Raw genomic sequence first — 24,773 nt, forward strand, 5'->3', positions numbered from 1 at the left:
GAGACAGCGTTGCTAACCAGTGAAAAATAGTAGGCCCTGAAGTGGTACAGTTTCTGGAGTCAATTGCAGCAAAAAGAACACGAAAAAGTAGCAGCCGTATCAAAAAGATCCCAAAAAATACACTCATCAAAAAAGCACAAAAAAATACCCACCCATTCCCCCACAATCGACACCCCTGACCCGCAAATTCAAAGTAGGAGGCGATGGGAAATCCTGCAGACACGCCGCTCAGTGGGACTTGCCCTAAAGGAAAATTTTTTCCCTCCCACCCCCCCTCTATATAAGGACCCGCGACCGCCCACTCCACTTTTTTTTCTACTTAACTTTTTTATAGCATCAAAATGGGTAAGGAGAAGCTTCACGTCAACGTCGTTGTTATCGGTCACGTCGATTCCGGTAAGTCCACTACCACCGGTCACTTGATTTTCAAGTGTGGTGGTATTGACAAGAGAACCATCGAGAAGTTCGAGAAGGAGGCCGCCGAGTTGGGTAAGGGTTCCTTCAAGTACGCTTGGGTTTTGGACAAGTTGAAGGCTGAGAGAGAGAGAGGTATCACTATCGACATTGCCTTGTGGAAGTTCGAGACTCCAAAGTACCACGTCACTGTCATTGACGCCCCAGGTCACAGAGATTTCATCAAGAACATGATCACTGGTACCTCCCAGGCTGACTGTGCTATCTTGATCATTGCCGGTGGTGTCGGTGAGTTCGAGGCTGGTATCTCCAAGGACGGTCAAACCAGAGAGCACGCTTTGTTGGCTTTCACCTTGGGTGTTAGACAATTGATTGTTGCTGTCAACAAGATGGACTCCGTCAAGTGGGACAAGAACAGATTCGAGGAGATCATCAAGGAGACCTCTAACTTCGTCAAGAAGGTCGGTTACAACCCTAAGACTGTTCCATTCGTCCCAATCTCTGGTTGGAACGGTGACAACATGATTGAGCCATCCACCAACTGCCCATGGTACAAGGGTTGGGAGAAGGAGACCAAGGCCGGTAAGTCCACCGGTAAGACCTTGTTGGAGGCCATTGACGCCATTGAGCCACCTTCGAGACCAACCGACAAGCCATTGAGATTGCCATTGCAAGATGTCTACAAGATCGGTGGTATCGGAACGGTGCCAGTCGGTCGTGTTGAGACCGGTGTCATCAAGCCAGGTATGGTTGTCACTTTCGCCCCAGCTGGTGTCACCACTGAGGTCAAGTCCGTCGAGATGCACCACGAGCAATTGGAGGAGGGTGTCCCAGGTGACAACGTTGGTTTCAACGTCAAGAACGTCTCTGTTAAGGAGATCAGAAGAGGTAACGTCTGTGGTGACTCCAAGAACGACCCACCAAAGGGTGCTGAGTCTTTCACCGCTCAAGTTATTGTCTTGAACCACCCAGGTCAAATCGCCTCTGGTTACTCTCCAGTTTTGGACTGTCACACTGCTCACATTGCTTGTAAGTTCGACACCTTGCTCGAGAAGATCGACAGAAGAACCGGTAAGTCTTTGGAGGACCTTCCAAAGTTCGTCAAGTCTGGTGACGCTGCTATCGTCAAGATGGTCCCAACCAAGCCAATGTGTGTTGAGGCTTTCACCGACTACCCACCTTTGGGAAGATTCGCTGTCAGAGACATGAGACAAACCGTCGCTGTCGGTGTCATCAAGGCTGTTGAGAAGTCTGACAAGGCCGGTAAGGTTACCAAGGCTGCTCAAAAGGCTGCCAAGAAGTAAGCTTCTTAGCACTGAAATCTGTGTAGCCAGCTATATAGTCTGAATGTAAACTTCTTTATTAGTGAATTGTAGATTTATCGGTATGGTCTGTTCTAGAATTATTTGTTCAAGATCTGGCTCAGGTGCCATGAACTTCCGGAACACCAATCTTTCCTTCCTTGCCTTTGCACTTTCGCAATATTAGTGATTGTTCCTGCGATCTTGGCCGACTATCTCAGCTTCTTTGCATATTCTAGTGGTATAGTTCGAGTCTTGGCTCTGAGACAAACTCTTGGCCAACAATGTCCACAGAAAATATGCAAGCACAACAAGACAATTTACACGCCCGTCAACCTGAGTCAATTTGACCCCTGAGACGGCGCTACTTGATCAGACTTCTTCTCGACCACGGAGTAGGGCTTTACATACATACTCCACTCCCCAATATCCAAATTTACAACAGCTTCTCACTGGCAAATAGTGGACAAGCAAAAGACAATTTTTCTTCCACTTAGAAAATCCATTCTTCTGAATCTAATCATCCTTCCAGGATTAGACACCATGCATTATGCAGCAGAAGTTTGCAACTTCGACCTAGGCTCAAAACCATCGGACCTACAGAGATTCAGACGACGATTGAGGAATTGAATTAAACCACTCAATATCATTCAATTCCATTCGGACTTACTTCAATGTTTACTTCAGCTGAAGAGCGCATTTCTTGAAAATTGACTGCACGGCGGCTAGCCGCTGACCTTCATGTTGGGTGACGCATAACCGATTAGGAAGGTAGATCAAATCTGGTGAACTGTACATTGAAAAATTCCAGTTCCCGCCGTACAAGTACACTAAGCGGCCCATCGTATCGAATTGTTACCCACTACTGCTGTCAACTCATAAAGAATTTAAATTTCAAGTATTTATCTCCACGACATCCTACATTACCATTTTTGCCCATTTGACTACCCAAACCTTGTCTCTGGTGACGAATTGAACAAAATTGACATAAAAACTAGTTCGGACCAACTTTTTTCGAAGCAAATTAAAAGTCAATAACAGTTTGAGTCCACAGCATGTCTTCTAAAGAAAAGCCGAAGGAATCCCCGAACTACACCAACGACAAGGTGTACATGGAGAACAGAAGGAAAGCGAAGTATTGGCATAAGAAAAGTAAGGTCTTGCAAGAACAGCTCCGGAAATATCCACACGATGGTGAAATCTCCCGGGAGTTAGACAGAGTCGATGAGAAAGTGACAAACATTAATCACACCGCCGCAGCGTTTATATTCGAGAAGAATAATCAATCGAACGGATTGTCGACGATTGACCTTCATGGATTGCGCACTTTTGAAGCGGGTGGGTACTTGTTACGGAGAATAGCCAAGTGCCATCAGTGTCAGATCGACTATATAAATGTGATTGTGGGAAGAGGACTCCATTCCCGTAGTGCTCCAGCTCTCCCTCCAGTTGTGAAGGATATATGTGACCAGTTGTGTCTCAAATTCGACGTGAAGAAGACGAACGCTGGGGTGATGGTGATTGATATGAAACACAGTAAGCCAAACGAGTCGGTTCTTGAAGAGTTGTGTTGTTTCATCGATCTTCAAAGAGTCGCCAGGGCCGCAAAAGCTGATGGTTCTCAACAAGACAAGAACCGACTGGGATTGCGTCTGGGCGATTCCCTGTTGTCCGAGAGTAAGGAGTGGCTTGATTATATCAAGAAAACAATTTTTGAGAGCGAGAAACAGACTCTGCAGTCGCCAGAATTTGGCCAAGGAATAGCCAAAAGCGTCAGTGAGATTGAGTCATCTGAGCACGATGAACCTGTGTGTGGAAATAATGAACATATTCGTGGTGGTGATGAACTGGTTCCTGTCAATACTCGGCGTCCGAGCGATAATGGCAAACTCAATCGGGTGAAGGGAGGATCAGTTCGTGATACCAAACCTCGTGATACCAAACCTCGTGAAACCAATCTGCGTGGAACCAATCTGCGTGAAACCAAACCTAGTCGTGATAACAAGAGCACTGCTGTCCAAAGCAAAAAATCAGGTCCTGGAACCAGGAAAACAAGCCGTGAAACTGGAAAGCCCGATTGTCGTAATGGTAAAGAAGCTCGCAAAAATGATAACCCTGCTCATGGAAAGAAGAAAGATGGTACGAATCTTGAGACACCTCGCGAGAAAAGAAATAAGATAGGCCCAAAGAAGCAAGGTCACAGAAATGAAAAGAATGGAAGAAGCACCGAAACCCAAAAAATCCCTACGACTTCATCTGCTAGAACAGCTCAACAAGCGAATAATGAGAAATCTGCAGACGACAAAGAAATTCAAGAAGCAAATTCTGCGAACAGCAGCTCCGTCATCGATACCAATCCGTTCCGTTGTCTCTACTTAGAGGGAGAATCTGGACCTGATACCGAATCTGAATTTGATCTTGAATCTGTCGGAAGTTCGAATAGATCATCAATTCAAATTCTTGAGCAGATCAATGACCCAGCCGTGGACCAAACCGAGACAGCCTTAGTCCATGTCAAGGATAAAAACTCTCCTCCAGAAATTTGTATTCCCCCAAACATATTCGAGAGTTTAATTTTGCCCCATAGATCAAATGCCTTTCTTGAGAGTCTACACAATCAACCATGGTTCTTGTGTGATTCAGAAGAAGAGGCTGATGATACCGGATTCGATGTCGAGGACTCTGACGAAAGCGAGTATTTTCTGGGTGGATATGATTCCGATGATTATACTACCTGGGGATGGGAGAAGGTCAAGAATCTCGTTCCTCCTGGAACTGAATGCAACGAACGTATTCAAGTCGATGTGTTGAGGTTTTCAAAAGACACTCCCGATGGATATAGAGATGATTATGAGACTTTCTTCTTGGACCCAAGTGATAGCGAAAAGCATGGCACGAGTGATGATAACGACGAATATTCTTCAATTCCGGATACCCAAGAGCAATACGGTTCTCGCGGCCAAAAGTCTGATCCCATAGACTTCAGCTGTGGCGATCAAAACTCTGATTCAGGTTCATTAGTCCCAGAAGGTTTTGCTCAAAGATTCGAAGTTCTTGCCTTGAAACCATCAGAAATCGGAGATTTCATGAAGGCTCATCCTGGCTACACCTTTGAATGGCATGGCTTCTAATGTGAGGCTCCTGCGCTTTGCAAGAGCTTGTCCTGGGCTTGACTTCGAAATTTTTTCAAATCATTCCATTACAAAGATGAAACCGAGTCCTCTCAATCGAACATCTTGCGACTACTTAGTCAAGAGGTCTCACCTGACGTCTCAGGTTCATGGTATCATCTTCGGATCTTCTCATTTTCGTTGCGCTATGTTGTTGAAAGCGTATCGAACAAAGACATTCATGTGTAAATCGCTCTATTTAAAATACTATTGTCGCATAGACTCGGTAATTTCAGATGACCACCAAGATATATGAAATCCACCATAGCAAACAAACGATCTAAAGTTTTTCTTACATCAGTACTAATAATTAAACTTAAAGAATATCAAATGATTAGTCTCAAGCTCTTAAGCTCAATATCATTTATATGTTGAGATTCCCTCACGAGCGTAACTCGTCATGGTTTGAACTCCATCCAATTCGCTGCAATCTGCAGCAAATTACTTTGTCTATTTTCGAACGAGAAATCTTCTTGATCCCAGTCGCTGCGCATCCTTGCGCATTCTGTGCTATCCCAGACAATGGAGAGGGGCCTTCGATCATTGTCGATATAAAAATTGTGAAGAAATCTTCCGGTAGACAAATTTAATTGAGAAATTTTAGCCCTAGTTTCATTATATGATGTGCGGTCAATTTCAAGACTTTTTATGACTTATCAAAATAGATCTACACCCTTGCAAAGCGAAGCTCGATGTGGCCTCGTGGTTTCCGCACTTGTTGCAGATCATTAGCAATGCTGATCTCCCAAAAATTATAAATTCACAATTTAATCACGACGTCTGCTAGCCAAGCATAGAATGTCTGACAAGGACTCGCATTATGTTGAATTAAGGAATCAAGCGCAGTTATGGCAAACCCAAGAAGCGCACTTCAAAAGCAAAACACTCATTGAGCCGGAAAACCCGATTTTGTCTGTGCTCTATACTATTGCGCGGAAACATGCAAGGAAATACAATCATGAGGCAGCGGACTATATTTTTGAAAAGAATAATCGTAATCGTTCACCGTTTTGTATCGATCTTCATGGTTTATACAGAAGGGAGGCCGAAGTTTTTGTCAAGGATCGAATAGTGAAATGTATTCGAGATGGAGAGGAAGAGCTTCATGTGATCGTTGGAAGAGGGACTCATTCGCAGAATGGACCTGTCCTTCCACAATTTGTCGCAGAATTGTGTGAATCGGCCCTTCTCCTCGCTCGAGTTGCAAGAAAAAATCCTGGTAAGCTTATTGTTGATTTCATTGGCTATAGCTCTGAGACAATTGAGAAATGGGCTTCAGAAGTTGATGAGACCATAAAGTCTCAGGATGAATACAGGAAGTTTCAACCCTGGACTTTGGAAAAATTCTTTGATTTCTCAATGCTTTTGACTTCGGGATTGACGGCCAAAGAACTTGAACTACAGTTGTCAGTTGAACAGGGAAATATATCGTTCAGCCTAGCAGATGCTGCCGATTCTCACACTAAGGCCGTGGCAAAACAAACCTTGTGTATTTTTTGCAGATTCTTGGAGAAGAAGATTTGGCTGCCCTTACGGAAATTCTTCTCTGGGTCTGAGAGGTATTGAAATGGTGCCTAGAACACTGCCACACTTCTTTCAAATTCCGCTATCTTTCTTCGTTTTTTCCACTATATTGTGGGCGTATATTGTACAATTCTTCTCTTGCAAGTCCCTTAGGGACGTCATGTTTACCATGAATTAGATGGTGATCCTTTCAAAGGAACCGAACTTTTAGAGGACGCTGGCCGTCCATATTGATTTTCAATAAAAAACATGCTGAATTCAAAATTCAGCATGCTACATAGAAGAATACAGAAAAGCCAAAGCGGAAGTAATTCACATTATATGGGCAAAAGAAGCAACATAAATATAAGTAAAGAGGGAAGAACTGTGGGATGAGACGTAGAATTAGCATGCACAGCCGCTGTTGTCGTTTTCCAAATGAATGTTGATGGCGTCGTGATAATCGTCGTTCATGTCGTTTCTACTGGCTCCGTTCAATTCCTCTTGCTGCAACGCCATTCTGGCGACATTTTCGAATGCAGTCTCGACATTAATGGAGTCCTTGGCACTGGTCTCGAAGAGCGGGTAGTTCAAGCCACCCAATTGATTATTGGTGATGTTGAGCAACTTCTTCTGTAACGAGGGGATTTTCTTGGATTCATCTACATCGATCTTGTTTCCAATTATAATGAATGGGAAATCTTGTGGGTTAGACACATTCGACTGCACCAAAAACTCATCCTTCCATGACGAAAGGTTGTTTAAGGACTTCTCGTTGGTGACATCATAACACAACACACAGCAATCGGCACCTCTGTAGAAGGCGACACCCAAGCTCTGGAACCGCTCCTGGCCTGCGGTGTCCCAAATCTGAAGCGACACTGTTTTGTTATCAATCGTCAAGTCTTTGGTTAAGAAATCGGCGCCGATGGTTGCTTTGTACTGGTGGGAGAACTTTTTGTTGACAAACTGCTGCATTAGGGAGGTCTTGCCGACACCCAGGTCGCCGAGAACAATCACCTTCAACAAGGTCTTTTTGCGGGCAGACATGGATGAGGTGGTGGTGGGATAGGGTAATTTGTTGTGGAGTATGGAGTAGATAAGAGTGGGAGGGGATGCACGGGTGTGGGAGTTGGGGTAGGGAGTTTAAGAAGAGTAGCGATGAGTAGCGAAGAGTTGAGAGGTTTATTTTTACTTGTTTCCATTGGATTGATCTCTTTCTGATTGGTCAATTGTTTTGTTCTGTTTTTTTCTCATTCACTGGCCATTTAGGGGGAGGGGTTGGTGGGGCTGACTATTTCGGTGCTGGTGGAATGACAGAGTAGTATTGTTCATGGTGACTTAGTGAAAGAACTAAGATATTTATTCATTTATATACATAAAAATGTATAGATCTCTTTCAGTTAAAAGAAGAGGAGTATATCATTTCAATTACTAGTAATGTCTATCATGGGTACCATAAGGCTCCAGATAATACCCGTCATGTTCAACAATTGAGAGCAATTCTGTCTGAAAGCAGTATCTCACCAAGATCAAAAGCCTTGCTCAATTCATTCTGACTTTGAATCAAAACTTATGCTTCTGCTAAAATATAGGGTCATAGTAAACCTAAAAGTTCAACTTTCGGTTGCGGCCATATCAAGTGGAAAATACTGTTTCCCGTCCGATCAACGTTAGTCAAGCCACTTAGAGCCACACTGAGTAATGCAGTGGGAGACCATGTGTGAAATTGTGGTGCTGCAATCTTTTTGCTTCGTCAAAGCCATAAATTTCTCAATGCAATTCCATATACAATTGTGGCTTGAATTTTTCGTGCTTTTGTAGCTTCTTGAGCTTTTCAAGTTTTTGCCGCATCAAGAATCTGATTGCCACACGTTGCCCACTCAATTTCTCTAAATAAAAAGTCTTCTTCAAAAGAATGTCAATGATTTTTCAACTCGCTCCGTGATTCGATCCACTTATTATTCAGACAAAAAAATCTCACAACTCTTTCACTCCCTACCCAAACCTTCGCTTCCTTATCTCAATTTGCAGCCGCACTAACGTAATAGCTATCGTCACGTGAACAGCAACCACACCCATGTATAACTATAAATTACCACCATGCGCCCCTACTAAATAGTATTTATCATTTTTCTACTGCGATTCGATTATTCTTCTAAATAATCGTGAAATCCAATTGAATTCATCTACCATCTAGTCCCTTCACCATGACAATCCAAACGGCTGCGAAACAACTCACCAGAACCACAAAATATAAGCTTAATAATGGAAATTGGATTCCGGCTGCAGGTTTCGGCGTCTACTTGTTGGAACCAGAGAACTGCTATCAGCTAGTGTACGAGGCGTTGCTGCAGGGCTACCGTCACATTGACACAGCTATGGGATATGGAAACCAAAAAGATGCAGCTCGGGCAGTTGCTGATTTTGTGCAGAAGACTGACGGCGTCTCAAGAGAAGATATTTGGTTCACCACTAAAATCTCCAATGCTAGTCAGGGCTACGATGAGGCAAAATTGGCTGTTCAGAAGATTGCAGATGACGTCAAAGAGTACATTGGCTATGTTGATTTAATTTTGATCCACTCACCATTGACCTCCAAGAAGAAGAGGGTTGGAACCTGGAAGGCTTTGCAAGAGTACGTGCTTGATCCCAACAATAGCACCCTTGTGGTGCACTCGATCGGTGTTTCCAACTTTGGTGAGCATCACATCGAAGAACTTTTGCACAGCGACGGTGTCACCATCAAGCCAGTTATCAATCAGATAGAGTTGCATCCATGGCTGCCAAAGCTTAAGTTGCGTGAGTACTTGACCAAACAGAACATTGTAATCGAAGCATACTCTCCGTTAACGCAGGGTGTTAAGCTCGATGACCCAGAATTGTTGGCTTTGGAGAAGAAATTCAACGTGTCCAAGATCGAGATTCTCGCCAAGTGGGCCTATCTCCAAGGATTCGTGGTGTTATTGAAAACAGCCAACAAGTCCAGAGTCAAGCAGAACTTCGAGATTTTGCCTCCAGGAAAGGAATCAAAAGACGCCTTGGACGAGGGTGGCAATCTTGGCAAAATCGACTTGGACCTTGACCTTTTGGACGCTTTGGACAAACTCAACACCGGTGAGGTTTTTTGCTGGAACAACACAGACCCAACCGAGAACAGAGACGAGCCTGAGTAATTAATGGCATGTTTTATATGTAATTAGAATCAATGCAAGTCAGGATCTGATCAAAGGAACAGGTTTGTAGGGTATTCTGCTGAAAGTTTCAACTATAGCTTTATTTCGCCGTACTTTTTGTCTTCTCATGATTGACTCTCAAGTATCGTATTTGTTCACGTTAAATTTCGAAGTCGTTTCCTATTCAATTATTCCTCGTCATTCAGTCTCCTTGAAGCGGATTATGCTAAATCCCAAGGTCTATCAAAATGACAGCTCCTCGTTCCCAACAATATTTTATTGATTCAAATTCCTCGGCTCATATATTTATCAAGTCTTTTTGAGCCGTGGGCTCTTTTCTCTTTAAAAAAATTAAGAGCAGGCAATCATTGACAGACAGAAACACGTTCTCGCGAAGCGCTTTTGAGTTTAGTTTTTAACAGTTATGAATCTCTTATCCATTCAAAGTCTGTATTATCATGTCACGTCTACCTATTCCTATTCACTCATACTACTCCGTCGACCAAATAAGCCTAAGCCACTTACAGAATCGGACAACCCATAAGATAAATTCTCGAATAATTCGTCAATAGAAAATTAAATTCCAAAAGTATACATCACTTTCGCAATCACAAATTCTCCCTTTGCCTAATCTTCAACATGCTATATCTGCAGTGCACCCCAGAGATTTTTCAAGCACTCACTTCAACACCAACTACACCTCCGAAACCACAACCCCTCCTCCCCCATTTCCCGCACCGAATCAGTGCTCATAACGCAAGCAATATAAATATCTGCATCGGCCCACCATGTCGCTGCACCATAAACCTGTCCGTCAGGACTATATCGCCAAGGTTCGCTACACCAACAACTTACCTCCACCACCACTAAACCCACGGTTTATCAAGTACAACACAACACAATCGCTCACATTGCAACAGGAGAATGATGCGCTCATGAGCTCCTTGTTGCGAAAGGAGTATATGGCACTGTTGATTGGCCAGATCGACGAGGAGTTTGGAATGCCTGTCAATCCACTCGAGTTGCCCGACTACTCGCTGGCTTTGCAAGGGAAGAGTGTTAACGATGTCCCTCTACATGCTAGCGATCGTGCGCTTTTGAGAGATGCTGGAATTGGTAACATTAACAAGTCTGAGCCAGGTGTTAGTTTCCTTCGTAGAACAGAGTACATTGCCGAGCGTACTGCTTCAAAACAAGACGACCGCGCCGAAGGTCTGGGTAAAACGTCTGGTGAGGAGAAGACGGATCCAGACTCGCAACTTCGTGCCGTTGAGGCTAGCTTTGAGCACGCTCAGGAGTCATTGACCAACTTCGCTGCTTTGAAGCATCCTCGCAAGAAGCACTTGAAGCCTGTAGGCGCTTTCCCGCTTCTACCCGATACGTCTATGATGGACATGCAACTTTTGACTATCAAATTTGCAGGTTCTGCCTCCTTGGTTAGAGAGTTGGAGTTGAAGAAGAGACAAGAGGGTAGCCGGTACGACGGTGAATTCCACACAAAAGCCTTGAAGAGCGCTATTTTCAAGCCCATCACTTCTGAAGACGGTGAATGGGTCAGTTTGTACCAGCTTAAGGACAAAGGTGCCGTTGAAGATATGAACAAACAGTTGCAATCTACCGAGAAGGAGCAGCCGATGAATCTTCTTGATGAAGAGGAAGACACTGCAAAGCCATTTGTCTACAGACATTTCAAGAACTATGATATGCACTTCCACCGTCATTCTAAGCCTTACGAAGAAATGGCACTCAAATTTGTCCCTGTGGATGGAAACCCTAAAAAACGCTCCGCCGCTTTGTACTACCCTATTACTGGAAGAGTAGAGTTGAAGAAGCACAGAGCATCAAACAATACGGAAATCAACAGATTCCTTGATGACAGCACTGCCGACATTATCAATTTCAGATTACGTGAGCCAAACACTAATGAGTTGAAGAAAATGGATCTTGCTCGTTCGGAGTACGATCCTATGGAGTACGATGGTGAGGAAGAAGAAGAGGAGGAAGAGGATGCTGAGGATGCTGGTGTCGCTGCAGATGAGCAAGAGGAGCCTGTCGCCAAGGTTGAGGAACAGGATGAAAGCGAGGCTGATGCCTAATTTAATTGTATTATATAACGGTAATAGAAGCTGTGTATTTGTGAAACGAATCTCCTTGGAGAAAGAGCCAGAAAGTAGCCTCAAATTATTTGCAGTTCAATGTACATACAGTGATTAAACGATCATGCAACCTTTTGTCTTTTTCTTCTCTTCTTTTGGGTCATTTTGCAATTTTTTGCTACTTTGTTGTGCTCTATGTTTATCGCTAGGTTGACGCGCTCTCGAGGCATTCTTTGATGGCTCGTCGTACTTCTGTTGGAGTCGTTTGGCCATGGCAATGTCCTCCTGTTCTTGTAGTTCTGCTGCAAATCTTCTGTCAGCTGTATCTTCGGGCCGCTCATTTGTAAGCCCTTCCTCTATCAAAGGCGTAAGATCACCTGTAAAGAACAAGTCCTCGCCTCCAGAGATGGAGTTGAGTGATTGCCACACATAATTTTCGTGGGCTGAGAAGTCTCTGTCTGTAATAAGAAGATAAAAGTCGTGGTTGGCCCCCTTGTATAGGGTGGAGAAGTGATTGTTTCTAAAGAACACCGACACCAGGTCGGCGCGCAAGGTTTTGTCCATCACTTGGAGGCCATAGTCGGTGAGTTGTGTGCTATTTTTTTCCAACCACTCTCTGATTTCAAAAGCAGCTCCCGAATTGTCTTTGAGTAAAAAATCTTGTATCTTGTCGTAGGTTTGATGGTCCTCGAACACAGCGTCTGACGATAACCCCAAGTAGGGCTCTCTACACCAGCCATGAGTGAATTCTAAACCAAAGCCCTGGAATAGCATGTGTGCTAACCCCTCCGTGGAACATGTACCGGTTATGAGGTTGATATCAACATCAAGACCTTGTATAAGCGACGGAAGGTGGGATACCACTATCGCCAAAGATTTATTGTCGAGATCTGAATTTTGCTGCAAATAATTGGCAAGTGTTTCTACTACTAGATCCAACAGAATACGGTCACCACACGCTAACAAGACGTTCCGCAAATCCCGAGTCTTGTCAACTACCTTCCTCAGGCCAGGATTGTCGATCTCAGATGTGCGAGCACCAATATCTGCTTGTAGTAGGAGAGTATTAACAATGGCTAAAAGAGGGCACGGGCCGTTTTCTTCTTGGAGAAGAATGGGCGTTCTCTGTTCGTACTGAGACCAACATATGGTCTTTATAGAGAAGGTGACTGCAGACATTAAATGGTTTTGAGCAATTGACAGGAGAAAGCCGTTGAATAGTGTGTGATGTTGCGGTTATATCCAGGCTCGCTCAACCTTAATTGTGTATTTACGAATCCAATTTGTGGTTGGTAACCGGCCAGATACTGATAAGGGGCTTGACAGGTGCCAGGGTCTGTTCTGCAGGAAGATATGCACCGTAGGTAGGAGCAAGTACAGAAAATCATACAGTAGCATCAGAGAAGAATATCATTGGTGATTTACAATATTAAATTTTCGTATTCCGTGTGTAATTCAACACCAGGAAAACCTTCCAGAAGCTCGACACCATTACCCAAAAGCCGTATATCTACAGAAATAAATGCACTGTTGTGACGGTTATCACCGCCACCACAACGAACATCACAGCCCTGAGCTTGGCAGTCTCTTGCGCATACAATTGCAAACCCTTTGTGTCGAATGAGCCTCTCTCCTCGATGTATCTATTGATGGGCTTGGCATTTCTTTGAGCTCCCTTGGGGAGTGGCTTGGAGGGGTACATGAACTCACAGAACTGCTCAATTTCACCTAAACGGATACCCATCTTCAAGTAGTTGGGGTCTCTGACATCGGCCTTCTTGTTGATTTCTCTAACGTAGCGTCTGAACACACTGACCACACCTGGCAAGGTTCTGGACTCGAGGATAAGTCTACATGTCGTACCCTTTCTGATCTTAACCACTCTCTTCAACACTTCGGGGTTGTTGTAGACCTCAGCAAGGGTAGCAATGGCCATCACCTGAGGAATAGCACAAAAGTTGAAACTTGTAGCCTCGCGGATCAAGGAGAGGTATGTCAAAACATCGATGGCCTCGCCCAAGGCGTTCAAGACCATATCGTTGACACACGCAAGTCCAGCGGCATTGCCCTCGCTGCTCTCAAGGAACTTGGGCAATCCATCTGTGTACTTGGACCAGATCTCCTTTGGGTAAAAGGATCTACCATCCTGTAAGTCCTCACGGAAGTCTCTGGTAATGTTGGTTTTCTGCAAGAAGTTACCCATCGAGTTAGCCAATTGGTACTTGTCGACACCCTCCTCAAACAGAGCAAAGCCGGCCAAATCAATCAAGTCGGTCAAGCCCTCTCCAACAATACCAGCCACGTAGTGACAGTACAAGTTGTAGTCATCAATGGTATTCACACCGTTCAAATTGAATTGCTCGTCTAAGATGTAGTCGGCCATACCATTACCCATCAACTTGGTGTTCTTCTTGATGATGTCTTGATACTCTGGTTTGAGGGTGTGGTACACAGCCAAAAGATGAGGGAAGTTTTCTAAAACGATTCTATCCTTCTCGGTTGGCGAACAACCATTGAAGGTCCAATCCTTGGTGTTAAGCTTCTCGTGAAACTCTCTCAAGACGGGGACCTTGATCTTAGGATCGATCGACATGTCATCCTCGACGGTGTCCAACGCACGCAAAACCAAGTAAAACAACATGATAGCATCACGCAACTCTGGATGCAATTCCTTGATGACTGCGGCAAACGAACGGGAGGTCAAATCCAAATACTCGTAACATTTCCTCAAATCCTCAGAGGCCGAGGAAAGATCCATGGGGAAGGGCGAGACACGGAATTTCTTGAGGTGCACCGCAGCCATAAGCTCGGTTGGGTGCGTGAGGAACTCGACTAATTTACCCATGGTAGAAATTGGATGGTTGAGGATGAGTTGCAGTGAGAAATTGAAGTGTATCGGCTGATGAACATGGAGCGGTGTGTGCAGGAGGGTAAACGAACGTATACGACTTTGGTGAGGGCAGAGTGCGTTTTGCACACATATTCAGAATGATCTCGTGGGTATTTTTTGGCTTGAGTTTTTCTGATTTCAAGTTCTGGAGTAAATATTCTCTCTTCTTTTCTAGATTTTTTCGAGCTCTTTTGGAAGCTTAATTTTTGCGGCCAGCATAATTGATGTAATGAGGTGTAGAGGTTAGATCAAACAATCTTAGGGGGTTTCATTTCACGAACCAGGCGTATCCAATTGAAGATATAATTCAGATCCATTTTGCAAACCTCTCTGAGGACTCGAAAGTAGAGATCGTTGCTTGTTCTCACTGGATCTGTCACATGAGCATGCTGCAAACACGTCAGTGCAACAGAGCACCCGTTTCGCAAACATGCATTACTTCCAGGCAGGCGCTTGTTTCGATACTAGCTGCATCATATGGTATTTACTTCGTGTTTTCAATCTTCTCAAACCATTTTCTTGCGGCCTTGATATTGTCAAGAATGACCAAGTCCTCATGAGTGTTGACAAATTTTGAATCATCATCATGGCTCTTGAGTACAATCATGATGAAAAGGTTATCTGTAAGTACGTCGATGTAGAATTGCAGGCCATTGGAGCCACGAATGACCAAGTTCAGGAAGTTGGCCCGAAGCTTAGACGTGGACTGCTTGTAAGTTTTGATGATGTTGGAGATTTTCTCGAACCGTTTGGGATCCAAAGCGTCGGGCAGGCCCGGCGTAGATTCAGAAGCCTGGAGCTGCATCTGATGCTGGATCAGCGCCGTTGACGAGATGACCAAAAACGTTGTCTTCTCGAACAATATGATCTCGTCGGCATCAAGAATCTTATTGAGCTTCAACAAGCTGCTGTTGAACAAATTCATGTTGGGGATCAACGAGCACACAATCAGCGACCAGGCCTTATACAAGGACTCGTCCCAAATGGACGTGGGAAAACCTACAAGCTTAAACTGGTACGGATTGGAAATCTTCTGCAACCGGTCCATCATGATGTGAAAAAGTTCCGCCCGCTTGTCAATCTGCACCAAGTCCATCTTATGTAGCAACACGAATATCTTCGCGTCCAGACTGAACTGCTGCAAGTTGGTGAGCGCCTTGACAAAAATGTCGATGTCCTTGTTGATGGACTTGGACTCGACGTCGAAAACATGAATGAGCACCTGCACCATCTTGAAGATATGGTCCTTTTGGCTGGTGAAGTAGTTGTCCATGAACACATCCTGTCCACCGCAATCCCACAAGTTGAGGGTCATGTTGCCCAAAAAACGCAAGTGCGAATGTTCTACATCGATCGTAGCACCTAATCTTCTTGTGTCAAAGGCCGAGTAGTTGGAGAAGATGATCAGTCGCATGGACGACTTTCCGGAACCTGAACGGCCCATGAGAAGGAGTTTTTTGCGAGACGACTGTGACATGTTTTAAGAGAGTGTTGTGATTGGTTGCTACTGAAAACTCCTAAGCGGGTGTTGTAATTGTCCACCGCAGAAGAGTTGGTGGTTTCGGTGCTAGTAATTGGTAGACTTAGTGAGCAGAGATAAGACTGTGTAATGGGGTGAAATGTATGAGCAAGGAGGTGTGCTTAGGTGATCGATGGAATCAGTAGATGAGAATTTGAATTTTTTGGGGTAAACAAAAAAGATGAGCGAAACGTTTCTCATTCTGAAGTTTCTCACTTCTTCCAGCTCCTGGTGGATCTACGTGCGTAAACAAACTTGTACGCCAAGTTGAATGGACAATCATAAGAAGCGATGAATTTTCGGACTTGCAATTTGAGTTCGATGATGCGATTGAAAAAGCAAAAAGTCTGTTGAAGATAGCTACATTAACCAATTCCTCTATTGAACAATATTCGGATGAGATAAAGGATCTTGCTGATGACGTGGAGTCCACAGAAAGCAAAGCAACTTGATATCAACAGCTTTCTGAATAAGTACTGTAGTATATTTTATCATGATTTTCTGTGAGTACATTAATACAATGTGGAATATCAACATGCAACTACACGTTGGTTAACCTACAGACAGAAAACATGCAAAGCAATTCATTGCAACTAGAAGGAAAAGCAAGATGTTCTAACTGCTACTATGATAATTAGCTTTATTAGCGTTGCGGGGCCATGGTATTGAAGCTCTTTTCTAGGAATCAATCATCTACCGTGTACGATGGAGCTGCTGTTATTAAGTCATATGCGTAACAAATATTGCTATTGTAAAAAAGGATGAGAATATGTTATATTCGAAATGTTCCTCTCTCAATCAGCCTGAATTGATCGCTACGGGTGTCATCTGAATACAATTCACCCCCAGCTGGATCACAACAGTTCATTGAATACGTATTGTTAATGATATAATTATCATGATTTGAAATGCTTTTTGTTTATGCTTCGTGACTTTTCTGCCAAATGGATGATGCAGCGCAGTGAATGACTATGTGATTTCATCACTGCTTTTAGTTCGTCTTCTTTGCAAGTGATTGCTCGAGATTGCAATTCTAAGAATTCTCAAAGATGGGTGTTTGTAGAGAAGGAAGACCACTCGGGTCCAACCTAATCATACAGTTGTGTTCAACAATAAACTTTGAGGACAACATTGGTGCAATGACAATAAAAGCTTTCATGAGAGAAGCCTTTGCGTCATAGAATATCAAAAAAAGATATGAGCTAAAAATTTCATGAGTTCTCCAGAGACGAGAGGAATAAATTGTTTGTGAACTAGTGTGGTTTCCGTAAGAGCTATTCAGAGCTAGGAAAACGCAACGAGTACTAAAATTATCACAATTTAAGAGCACTAAATCTGAGTTGTCATTTTCCTATCCCACTCTTTTTTGTTCATTTCGGCAATTTGTTGTACATGGTATAGTGGTTGAAGAGGGTCAGGAAGTGATTCGAACGAGAATGACTTTACCTGGGACTAAGTGATACTGATAGAGAGGTCAATTAGGGTCAGAAAGGCGAAGTATAATTGAATTTTCGAGTGTACTTCAATTGAACACGTTTTGACAAGTTTTAGATTTTTTAGAGTGTTTGTGGTTTTTGGAGTTGTAACGCGGATTCATTGAGAATGTACGTTTTGACATACAACAATGGATTTCCAAGAAGACACACACAAAAAAAAACTTGCAAGTTCCCAAAAGAACAGGCAATTACAAGTACCAAACTGTTATTCGAACTTGTGCAACCAGAAATCTTTCTCTTAATTCAACCCTTCGACAATTCCACCAGTCGTTTTCAAGAACAGGCAAGCACACTGATATAATCCACTCAGCGACCTAGCACAAAAGACCAATTCATGAAAAGAATTGCTCCATTTTGTATACAAATTATCTCTGGTGGGCTTGCTACAAGTGCCTATTGTCAAATTCCATCTCTACTAGCATAAGAAGTTATGATAGTAGCCTATCCAGGGGCACTTTCCCCCATTAATCAACTACCCAGACTAGACATATCCTGGTCCTCCCATAAATTTGATTCTCAATTCAACTCATCAATCAGATCTCCACATCAATAAAATCGAATCTTATGTTGCCTGTCGCCGCACGTATGGAACAATTTTTCTCATTTAATTGTAGTGACGCCCCATGCTCAAATTCTTAAACGTAGACACACCCACACCACACGAAAGTATTAGAGAGAAAACTATTCGGGTTGAAAATGCCAAGTGAAATCCATTCTTCTGTCGCATTTAAACCCCTCGAAAGCGCATTGATCTGAGATCTGCAACCACAGATCTCGAGAGGGGTAAATCGTGGAGAAATTTCACTTGAAAGTTAAAATCACTTCCATTGATGGAACCACATCACTACACAACGTTGCTAAACGTTTTCATGGCCAATATTTGAGTGGTTAATTAGCATCCTCATCTTGAAATACTGATGCATTCTGCAGTCTCACCGGCACATAGGACCTAAACGTGGTGTCTTCCTGCAGGAAATACAGAAGTAGGATCAACGCTTGATCCTAATTAAACTGGACCTCGAGGTTACGAACCTACCCAATAGGGGCTAACAGCCTTCCCATGCAACGTACATCTTCAGTCAATGCATAACCACCTTGAACTATAAGTGTGTACAATTTCGAGTACTTAAATTCACCGAAAGCCATTTGGAAGTTCAATGATGCAGCCCGGTTTAATATCATCAAAGTGTCATTGGGCTTTAGCCGCCCAGCCTTGAGAGACTCCGACATCACTTTCGGGCCTAGTGAAAAAAATAGAATAGTTTATCATGCACCTGCAGATGAGTATGCAGTTAATATGTCTATTGAATTATTGCAGCTGCAAATGATGAGTATAAGCGGAATGGATGCAATTAAATGCTCAAAAGAGGCAAGTCGTCCCGAAAACATACACACATATATAGACAAGCGATGCCGTCCCCCTATTCTTGTTCTTTGGAACTTGAAGCAAGAATCTCTCTCAGAAGATGTTGGTCAATTGGCTCTCAGCCGTAACTCTTCTTGCCTTGAGTGCAGCCCTTAGACTCGATAATGTCGAGTCCATCAGAAAGCAGATGGCTCCTCGTGCCGCTATCCCTCAAGGATCAATTATGGACGATGTGTTCCCAGCACTCACTATCCAAGAGAAGGATTGGGTCTTGGGAGGTCTCAACAAATTGAACAAGCTTAATGGTACTTCGTGCGAAAAGTGTCACTACAAAATGAAGTTGGCCAAAAAAATGATCGACGAAAAGCCCGAGATGACACACTTGACCTCGGTCATGTTGTACGAGTACTGTTTGAGTCAAAACAAGAACTCTGACAAGGCCTGTCAATTCGTAGACTTCTTCATCACCACCAGCACCCAGGACTCTCAAGTGCCTGACTCTCTTGCCTTGAGCCAGGGATGGACCGAGTCCGAGACTTCTGTTGATTTCTTTGACAATGATTTCATCAACTTGGTCAAGAACATGAACATGTCTTCCAACATGACCCTCAACTACTACTGTTACTACAAGGGCAAGTACTGTCCTTTGCCAAAAACCCCTGATGTGTCCAAGATCTTTGACATGGAGTCCATGTGGCCCAAGAAGACCGAAGCCCAGATGTCCGAGCCCGTCTATAACTCCAGCAGAGAGTTGTTTAACGTCTTGCACGTCTCAGACTTCCACAACCAGCTCAGATACGAGGTCGGCTCTGAGGCCAATTGCTCGCAAGGTTTGTGCTGTCTTCCAGAATCTTTCAACACCGACTTGATGCCAGCTTCGTACAACTTCACCAGTGTCTACACCAAAGCTGGCGCTTCAAGTAACATGAGCCTTTCATTTTACCCAGACGCTCATTATCTTGAAAACGACACTTTTGTGCCAGGTAAATCCGCTAATCTTCCATTGTACCGTGGCTGGAACTGGGCCCAAACGCCAGCTACCACTTTCGGACACTACAAGTGTGATCCACCAGAGACTTTGATGAACAACAGTTTGGCTAACATCGGCCAAGCTGCTGTGGAGAAGGCTTTTGAGTTCTCTCTCTTCACCGGTGATATTGTGGACCACGATGTCTTGCACTGTGATGCCAACACCACCAAGTACGCCGAGGTTCGTTCTTACAACATCATGAAGCACTACTTGAAGGGAATTCCTGTTTTCCCAACCCTTGGTAACCATGACACCTTCCCATACGGTCAATTGGCTCCAGAGAAGGTAAACAACGTTACCTTCAACAACTCTGTATACCACTGGAACGACGAGTTGATGGCTGACCTCTGGACAACTAACGGTTGGCTCGACTCGTCGATGAAGGAGAGCATCGTAAAGCACTACTCCGCTTTCTCTGTCACCACCAAGAGAGGTCTCAAGGTGATCTCGCTCAACTCTAACTGCTACTACCAAAAGAACTTGTACGCATACATCGACGTTGAAAACCAACCTGATATTTTTGGCCAATGGGACTTCTTGATCAAGGAGCTTGTCGAAAGTGAGTCCAAGGGTCAGCGTGTCTGGATTTTGGCTCATATCCCAGCTGGTGACTATGACACCTTGCCCATCCAATCCAACATCTTCGCCAAGATTGTTGAGAGATTCTCGCCATACACCATCGCCAACATTTTCTACGGCCACACTCATAGAGATCAATTCAAGGTTTTGTTCGATGAGAAGCTGAAGGCCCCAATCAACATGGCCTGGATTTCTCAAGCTATCACTCCTTTGAATGCCAACCCATCTTGGAAGTACTACGAGGTTGAAGATGGATCTTTCAACATTATCAATGCTTTCAACTACTACACTCCTCTTAACGAGACCTGGGTCAACGGTCCTCAAGAGCCACAATGGCAATTTGAGTACTCTCCAAGAGCCGTGTATGACCCACAAGGCCAATGGCCAAAGAACGCAGCCTTAAACGCTACTTTCTGGAACAAATTCGTTCTTCAAAAATTGGCCAACACATCTAATGTGGACTTCAACCAAAAGTACACCAACTACTTGTTCAGAAACACTCCATATGTGCCAAAGTGTAAGAACGGTACCAACATCACTGATGGTTGTTACTCCGACAACTACTGTTACAACGCTGCCTTCAGAGTCGATGAGATGAACGGATGTGGCAGTTCTTGAAGCTCTTAAATATTCTCTGCGTTAAAATTTCGTCATCTTTGACCGTTTCGCCTCGTATTCTTAATATACCTCTTTGATCGTACCAATTGTAAAGTCAGTTTCGTGTAATCGCTAAAAGTGTATCCAGATTACAATTCCGTTGATGTTCATTCGTTAGTCTATTAGTATAAACATGAGCAGCTCATGTTTGAGAGAAGCCACACAATAGAGTAGGCCACAAGTAGGATGCACTTCATGATTTGGCTCCACAGCAAAAGAATCCACGTCGTCATGTGGCCTAAAAGATTCGAGAGACCCAAGAGACTCTAGAGAAGCTAAAGACGCTAAAGACGCTTAAGTTCTGGTTTTCATCCACTGCTTTGCGCCTTCAAGCTCCAGTACCACATCTTGAATCTACTCGTAATGATCCCTTTGACTATATCCACCACGTCCTCTAAAACCGCCTCTATGTCCACGGCCACGACCGCGACCCCTGAAACCACCTCTAAAGCCACCTCTAGGTCCACCAAATTCTCTTCTTTCGTATCCTCCATTGAAGGTATGCTCAACTGAATCATGACTGGCTTGGCCACCAAAAATGCCTCTTCCGAACTGGCGACCCTCTCTAAATCCAGGATCCAAGTCAATCTCCAACCCCTGCCCATCGAGATGTGTTCCTTTAAGATATTTCAGCGCATTAAATGAACCTTCCTGGCTTTTATATATCACAAAGCAAAACCCACACGGCGTTAGCTTGTTACGGTCAAGACCCATGATGATTCTGTCAATGGCTCCGCACTTTGAAAAGAGCTCATGGATTTGTTCCTCGGTGGTGAAGTTGGTGAGGTTTCCGACGTAGACGGTTTTTGAGTTGAGACATTTGGTGATGTTGTCGAAGTTGCCCCGACGGACCGACTTGCGGATGAGATACTGCGATGGCTTGTCGAGACGGTCGGCCGAATGGATGTATTTCTCCTCGAGAATTTCCATTGCAAATTGTGATAAGTTGTGTAAGTAGAAAGTATGGAATAGTCTGTAGTAGTGTGTAGTACCTCAATATGGGGTAGGTACATAGAGGGAGAAAAATGTGAAAAGAGACGATTCGTTTTATTATTAGAGATTATGAATCAAATGATTTTCAAATCTTACAAGAATTATCAGTTTCATTGAGGGCTAGATGTGGTCGATACTATCCATCAATAGCGAACTACGCAAGGCTATTCTCTCAAATGGAACTGACATTAATTTTCGTTTGACATATAAAAAGCCTCTAAATCTCCATTTGGGATGTGATATTCTTAAGCTCAGAGTGGAACACATCCTCAATGAGTTCGTCATGACCAGTCACAACCTTCAAGATGAGTTCGTTGAGCTCGGCTGAACCAAGAATATCAACGTGCTCAGCCGTGCGTGCACCTCCACGGATATCAAATCTATCTGGCTCATGCTTGATCTCTACAATCTTGACCGGAATATTGGCTGGGTTGAAACGCAGGCCCTTCTTCTGCCACTCATGACAGACAGCGTGTGTCAATAACGACACTGTTCCGTCACCATCACCAAAGAATACAGGATCAACACTTTCGGTATCAATTATGAGCGGCAACTTGGACTCAGCATCTCCTTCTTTGTAAGTATATGCTCTCTCAGTAGGATTGCCGACACCATAGAAACAGAAGATCTTCATATCTGGTGCATTGGGCAACGCAATCTCGAATGGATTGGACCATTTCAGATGGTCGTGGTTATTTTTCTGCAATTCCAGCTTCGTCTTTGCGAGACCATATGAATAATTCTCGCGAATACGGTTGGAAAACCAAGCAGGCGCCAAATCAAGCATTTTCTCAATACCCTCCATCATGGTGAAATCTTGACTGGTGGAGTTGATACCAGTATCCTTGTTGATCTTGCCATTCCTAGCTCTATACCGCATGAACTTGCCGAAGGTTTGGTCCTTTGGTCCGCTTATGTCTTCGTCCGATACATTTGTTTTAAGAGTGTTGGATGGATCATCTGGTGAATGGGTCAAATTGCCCCAAATAGCATCACCGCCCTTTGGAATCATTGATGGCACACCACCAAAAGTTCTTATCATATCCACACGCTCTTTTTTCGACAAGAATTTTTCAAGACCATACATAGCCAAGTAGTTCAATTGGACTGTATCTTTCATCTCGCCCGAAAGCAATGCAGTAATGGCTTTAGGGGTTCCTAACAAAGATCCGCTGATGTCTATAAATCCAGCAATATGGTCATTGCACCAGCTGGGTCCTCCATTTCCGTACTCCTCACCCTTAGCCTCAACCCATTTCAAGAAGTACAAAATCACTTGCGAGCCCATCGAGTGCCCCACCAAGTAGCTCTTCTGGCCGGTGAGACGCTTTGCGGATTCAATCTGAAGCTTCAACTTAGTGAAATATCCATCTCTTTTCTCTAGATCATTATAGGCCAAGCGCCAATCGTAGCCCGCACTGATCATATTTTCGGGGCCATAACCAATAACGGCCAAGTTCTGTAAAATTTTGTTCCAAATCCAATAGCCTGCGACGAAGAAATCCGCACCGTCGAAGCCCAGCGATGCTCTCAACTTAACGCCGGGTGGATCAAGCCCAGTCTCGGGATCAAGCTTGATGTGCTTCAACCAACATGTCTTGTCCATGATCATGGTACGCAACATGTAAAATGAGCCCCATAAGCGTTTACGGAAATGAGGAAGCGAGGGACAGTCTCCGTTCTCAGTAATTCCCCACGATTCAAGGCCGGTGGAAATCACCCCTGGAACCATGACAACATTATGTTTTGCGGTCAAGTTGTAGCTATGTTTCAACCGCAAGCCTACAGAGAACGACTCAGCCGAGCCTTTCAAGTCATTACTGCTTGGCTTGTCTGCCTTGTCCAACATCAGCTGGATAGGAGCGGGCATAGAGTCCTTCCAATCCTCAAAAAAGTCATTGAAAGAGTCAAATGTGATCAATCTGTCTAGTTCTGAACGCAAGTCTTCCGAAGCGTAGGTCGTTAATACGATTGTAGCCAAAAGACCAAGAATAGCGCCTAGGAAAAACGTTGCACGCCGAGATTGATAGAGCCTTTTTTTCAAGTCTTTATTGTGGTGCGAGCTATGCTTCGAGTGCGACTTCGAGGCGGATTTGGGGCTTTTTGTGCTTGTCTTCGAAGATTTCGGGGTCTTCACTGGTGTTTTCACCGGCGAATTGGGCTCATCTGCTTGGTTTGAGTCTGCCAATTCTGCAGATTTGTCTTTAGGCGCCTTGCGGCTTCGTAAATTGCTGTCATTGGACATTTTACGGAGCTTATTAGTGTTTTACGGCGTAGTATTTGTGGAGCGAATGTGGAATTCTCTACAGGGTCTCTCCCAAATAAGCATGTGCGCATGCACAGGACATCGAAGGAAATAAAACGAGATTTGAAATGTACGCTAATTATTTTAGAATATAATATCTGCATGTAAATACATTGCTATTGTGACCGGGAGATTATTCTTACATGAAGAATCGTCGATCTTATTGTCTGATGCGCCTATAGGGACACTTAGAGGCACATGCCGAGGTCGAAACAGAAACCACTAAAAAATTTCTGTTTAAAATTTCCAATTACTCAGGATAGCCAAACTCCGTTGGA

The 24,773-nt window shown here is 43.9% G+C and overlaps 11 protein-coding genes across 11 annotated transcripts; 5 read left to right on the forward strand and 6 right to left on the reverse strand.

The window, feature by feature from the left end:
- Positions 1-341: 341 nt before the first annotated feature.
- PUMCH_002882 (translation elongation factor EF-1 alpha) lies at positions 342-1,718 on the forward strand (the record flags this gene model as incomplete). The annotated part of the gene is made up of 1 exon (XM_063021874.1): positions 342-1,718. The coding sequence occupies one exon, from the start codon at positions 342-344 to the stop codon at positions 1,716-1,718; it is 1,377 nt and encodes a 458-aa protein (XP_062877944.1).
- A 1,052-nt stretch (positions 1,719-2,770) lies between these two features.
- On the forward strand, positions 2,771-4,846 carry PUMCH_002883 (uncharacterized protein; the record flags this gene model as incomplete). Its single annotated transcript, XM_063021875.1, has 1 exon — positions 2,771-4,846. The coding sequence occupies one exon, from the start codon at positions 2,771-2,773 to the stop codon at positions 4,844-4,846; it is 2,076 nt and encodes a 691-aa protein (XP_062877945.1).
- A 1,947-nt stretch (positions 4,847-6,793) lies between these two features.
- Positions 6,794-7,438, reverse strand: PUMCH_002884 (uncharacterized protein; the record flags this gene model as incomplete). Its single annotated transcript, XM_063021876.1, has 1 exon — positions 6,794-7,438. One exon carries the CDS (start codon positions 7,436-7,438, stop codon positions 6,794-6,796), a length of 645 nt encoding a protein of 214 aa, XP_062877946.1.
- A 1,160-nt stretch (positions 7,439-8,598) lies between these two features.
- Positions 8,599-9,564, forward strand: PUMCH_002885 (uncharacterized protein; the record flags this gene model as incomplete). Its single annotated transcript, XM_063021877.1, has 1 exon — positions 8,599-9,564. One exon carries the CDS (start codon positions 8,599-8,601, stop codon positions 9,562-9,564), a length of 966 nt encoding a protein of 321 aa, XP_062877947.1.
- Positions 9,565-10,352: 788 nt separating this feature from the next.
- PUMCH_002886 (uncharacterized protein) lies at positions 10,353-11,660 on the forward strand (the record flags this gene model as incomplete). Its single annotated transcript, XM_063021878.1, has 1 exon — positions 10,353-11,660. One exon carries the CDS (start codon positions 10,353-10,355, stop codon positions 11,658-11,660), a length of 1,308 nt encoding a protein of 435 aa, XP_062877948.1.
- Positions 11,661-11,774: 114 nt separating this feature from the next.
- On the reverse strand, positions 11,775-12,839 carry PUMCH_002887 (uncharacterized protein; the record flags this gene model as incomplete). The annotated part of the gene is made up of 1 exon (XM_063021879.1): positions 11,775-12,839. The coding sequence occupies one exon, from the start codon at positions 12,837-12,839 to the stop codon at positions 11,775-11,777; it is 1,065 nt and encodes a 354-aa protein (XP_062877949.1).
- A 331-nt stretch (positions 12,840-13,170) lies between these two features.
- PUMCH_002888 (uncharacterized protein) lies at positions 13,171-14,505 on the reverse strand (the record flags this gene model as incomplete). Its single annotated transcript, XM_063021880.1, has 1 exon — positions 13,171-14,505. One exon carries the CDS (start codon positions 14,503-14,505, stop codon positions 13,171-13,173), a length of 1,335 nt encoding a protein of 444 aa, XP_062877950.1.
- A 529-nt stretch (positions 14,506-15,034) lies between these two features.
- Positions 15,035-16,027, reverse strand: PUMCH_002889 (uncharacterized protein; the record flags this gene model as incomplete). The annotated part of the gene is made up of 1 exon (XM_063021881.1): positions 15,035-16,027. One exon carries the CDS (start codon positions 16,025-16,027, stop codon positions 15,035-15,037), a length of 993 nt encoding a protein of 330 aa, XP_062877951.1.
- Positions 16,028-19,031: 3,004 nt separating this feature from the next.
- Positions 19,032-21,158, forward strand: PUMCH_002890 (uncharacterized protein; the record flags this gene model as incomplete). Its single annotated transcript, XM_063021882.1, has 1 exon — positions 19,032-21,158. The coding sequence occupies one exon, from the start codon at positions 19,032-19,034 to the stop codon at positions 21,156-21,158; it is 2,127 nt and encodes a 708-aa protein (XP_062877952.1).
- A 393-nt stretch (positions 21,159-21,551) lies between these two features.
- Positions 21,552-22,127, reverse strand: PUMCH_002891 (uncharacterized protein; the record flags this gene model as incomplete). Its single annotated transcript, XM_063021883.1, has 1 exon — positions 21,552-22,127. One exon carries the CDS (start codon positions 22,125-22,127, stop codon positions 21,552-21,554), a length of 576 nt encoding a protein of 191 aa, XP_062877953.1.
- Positions 22,128-22,407: 280 nt separating this feature from the next.
- Positions 22,408-24,435, reverse strand: PUMCH_002892 (uncharacterized protein; the record flags this gene model as incomplete). The annotated part of the gene is made up of 1 exon (XM_063021884.1): positions 22,408-24,435. The coding sequence occupies one exon, from the start codon at positions 24,433-24,435 to the stop codon at positions 22,408-22,410; it is 2,028 nt and encodes a 675-aa protein (XP_062877954.1).
- Positions 24,436-24,773: the final 338 nt, after the last annotated feature.

Source organism: Australozyma saopauloensis, chromosome 3, assembly GCF_035610405.1.
Source record: "Australozyma saopauloensis chromosome 3, complete sequence".
NCBI classification, from domain to species: domain Eukaryota; kingdom Fungi; phylum Ascomycota; class Pichiomycetes; order Serinales; family Metschnikowiaceae; genus Australozyma; species Australozyma saopauloensis.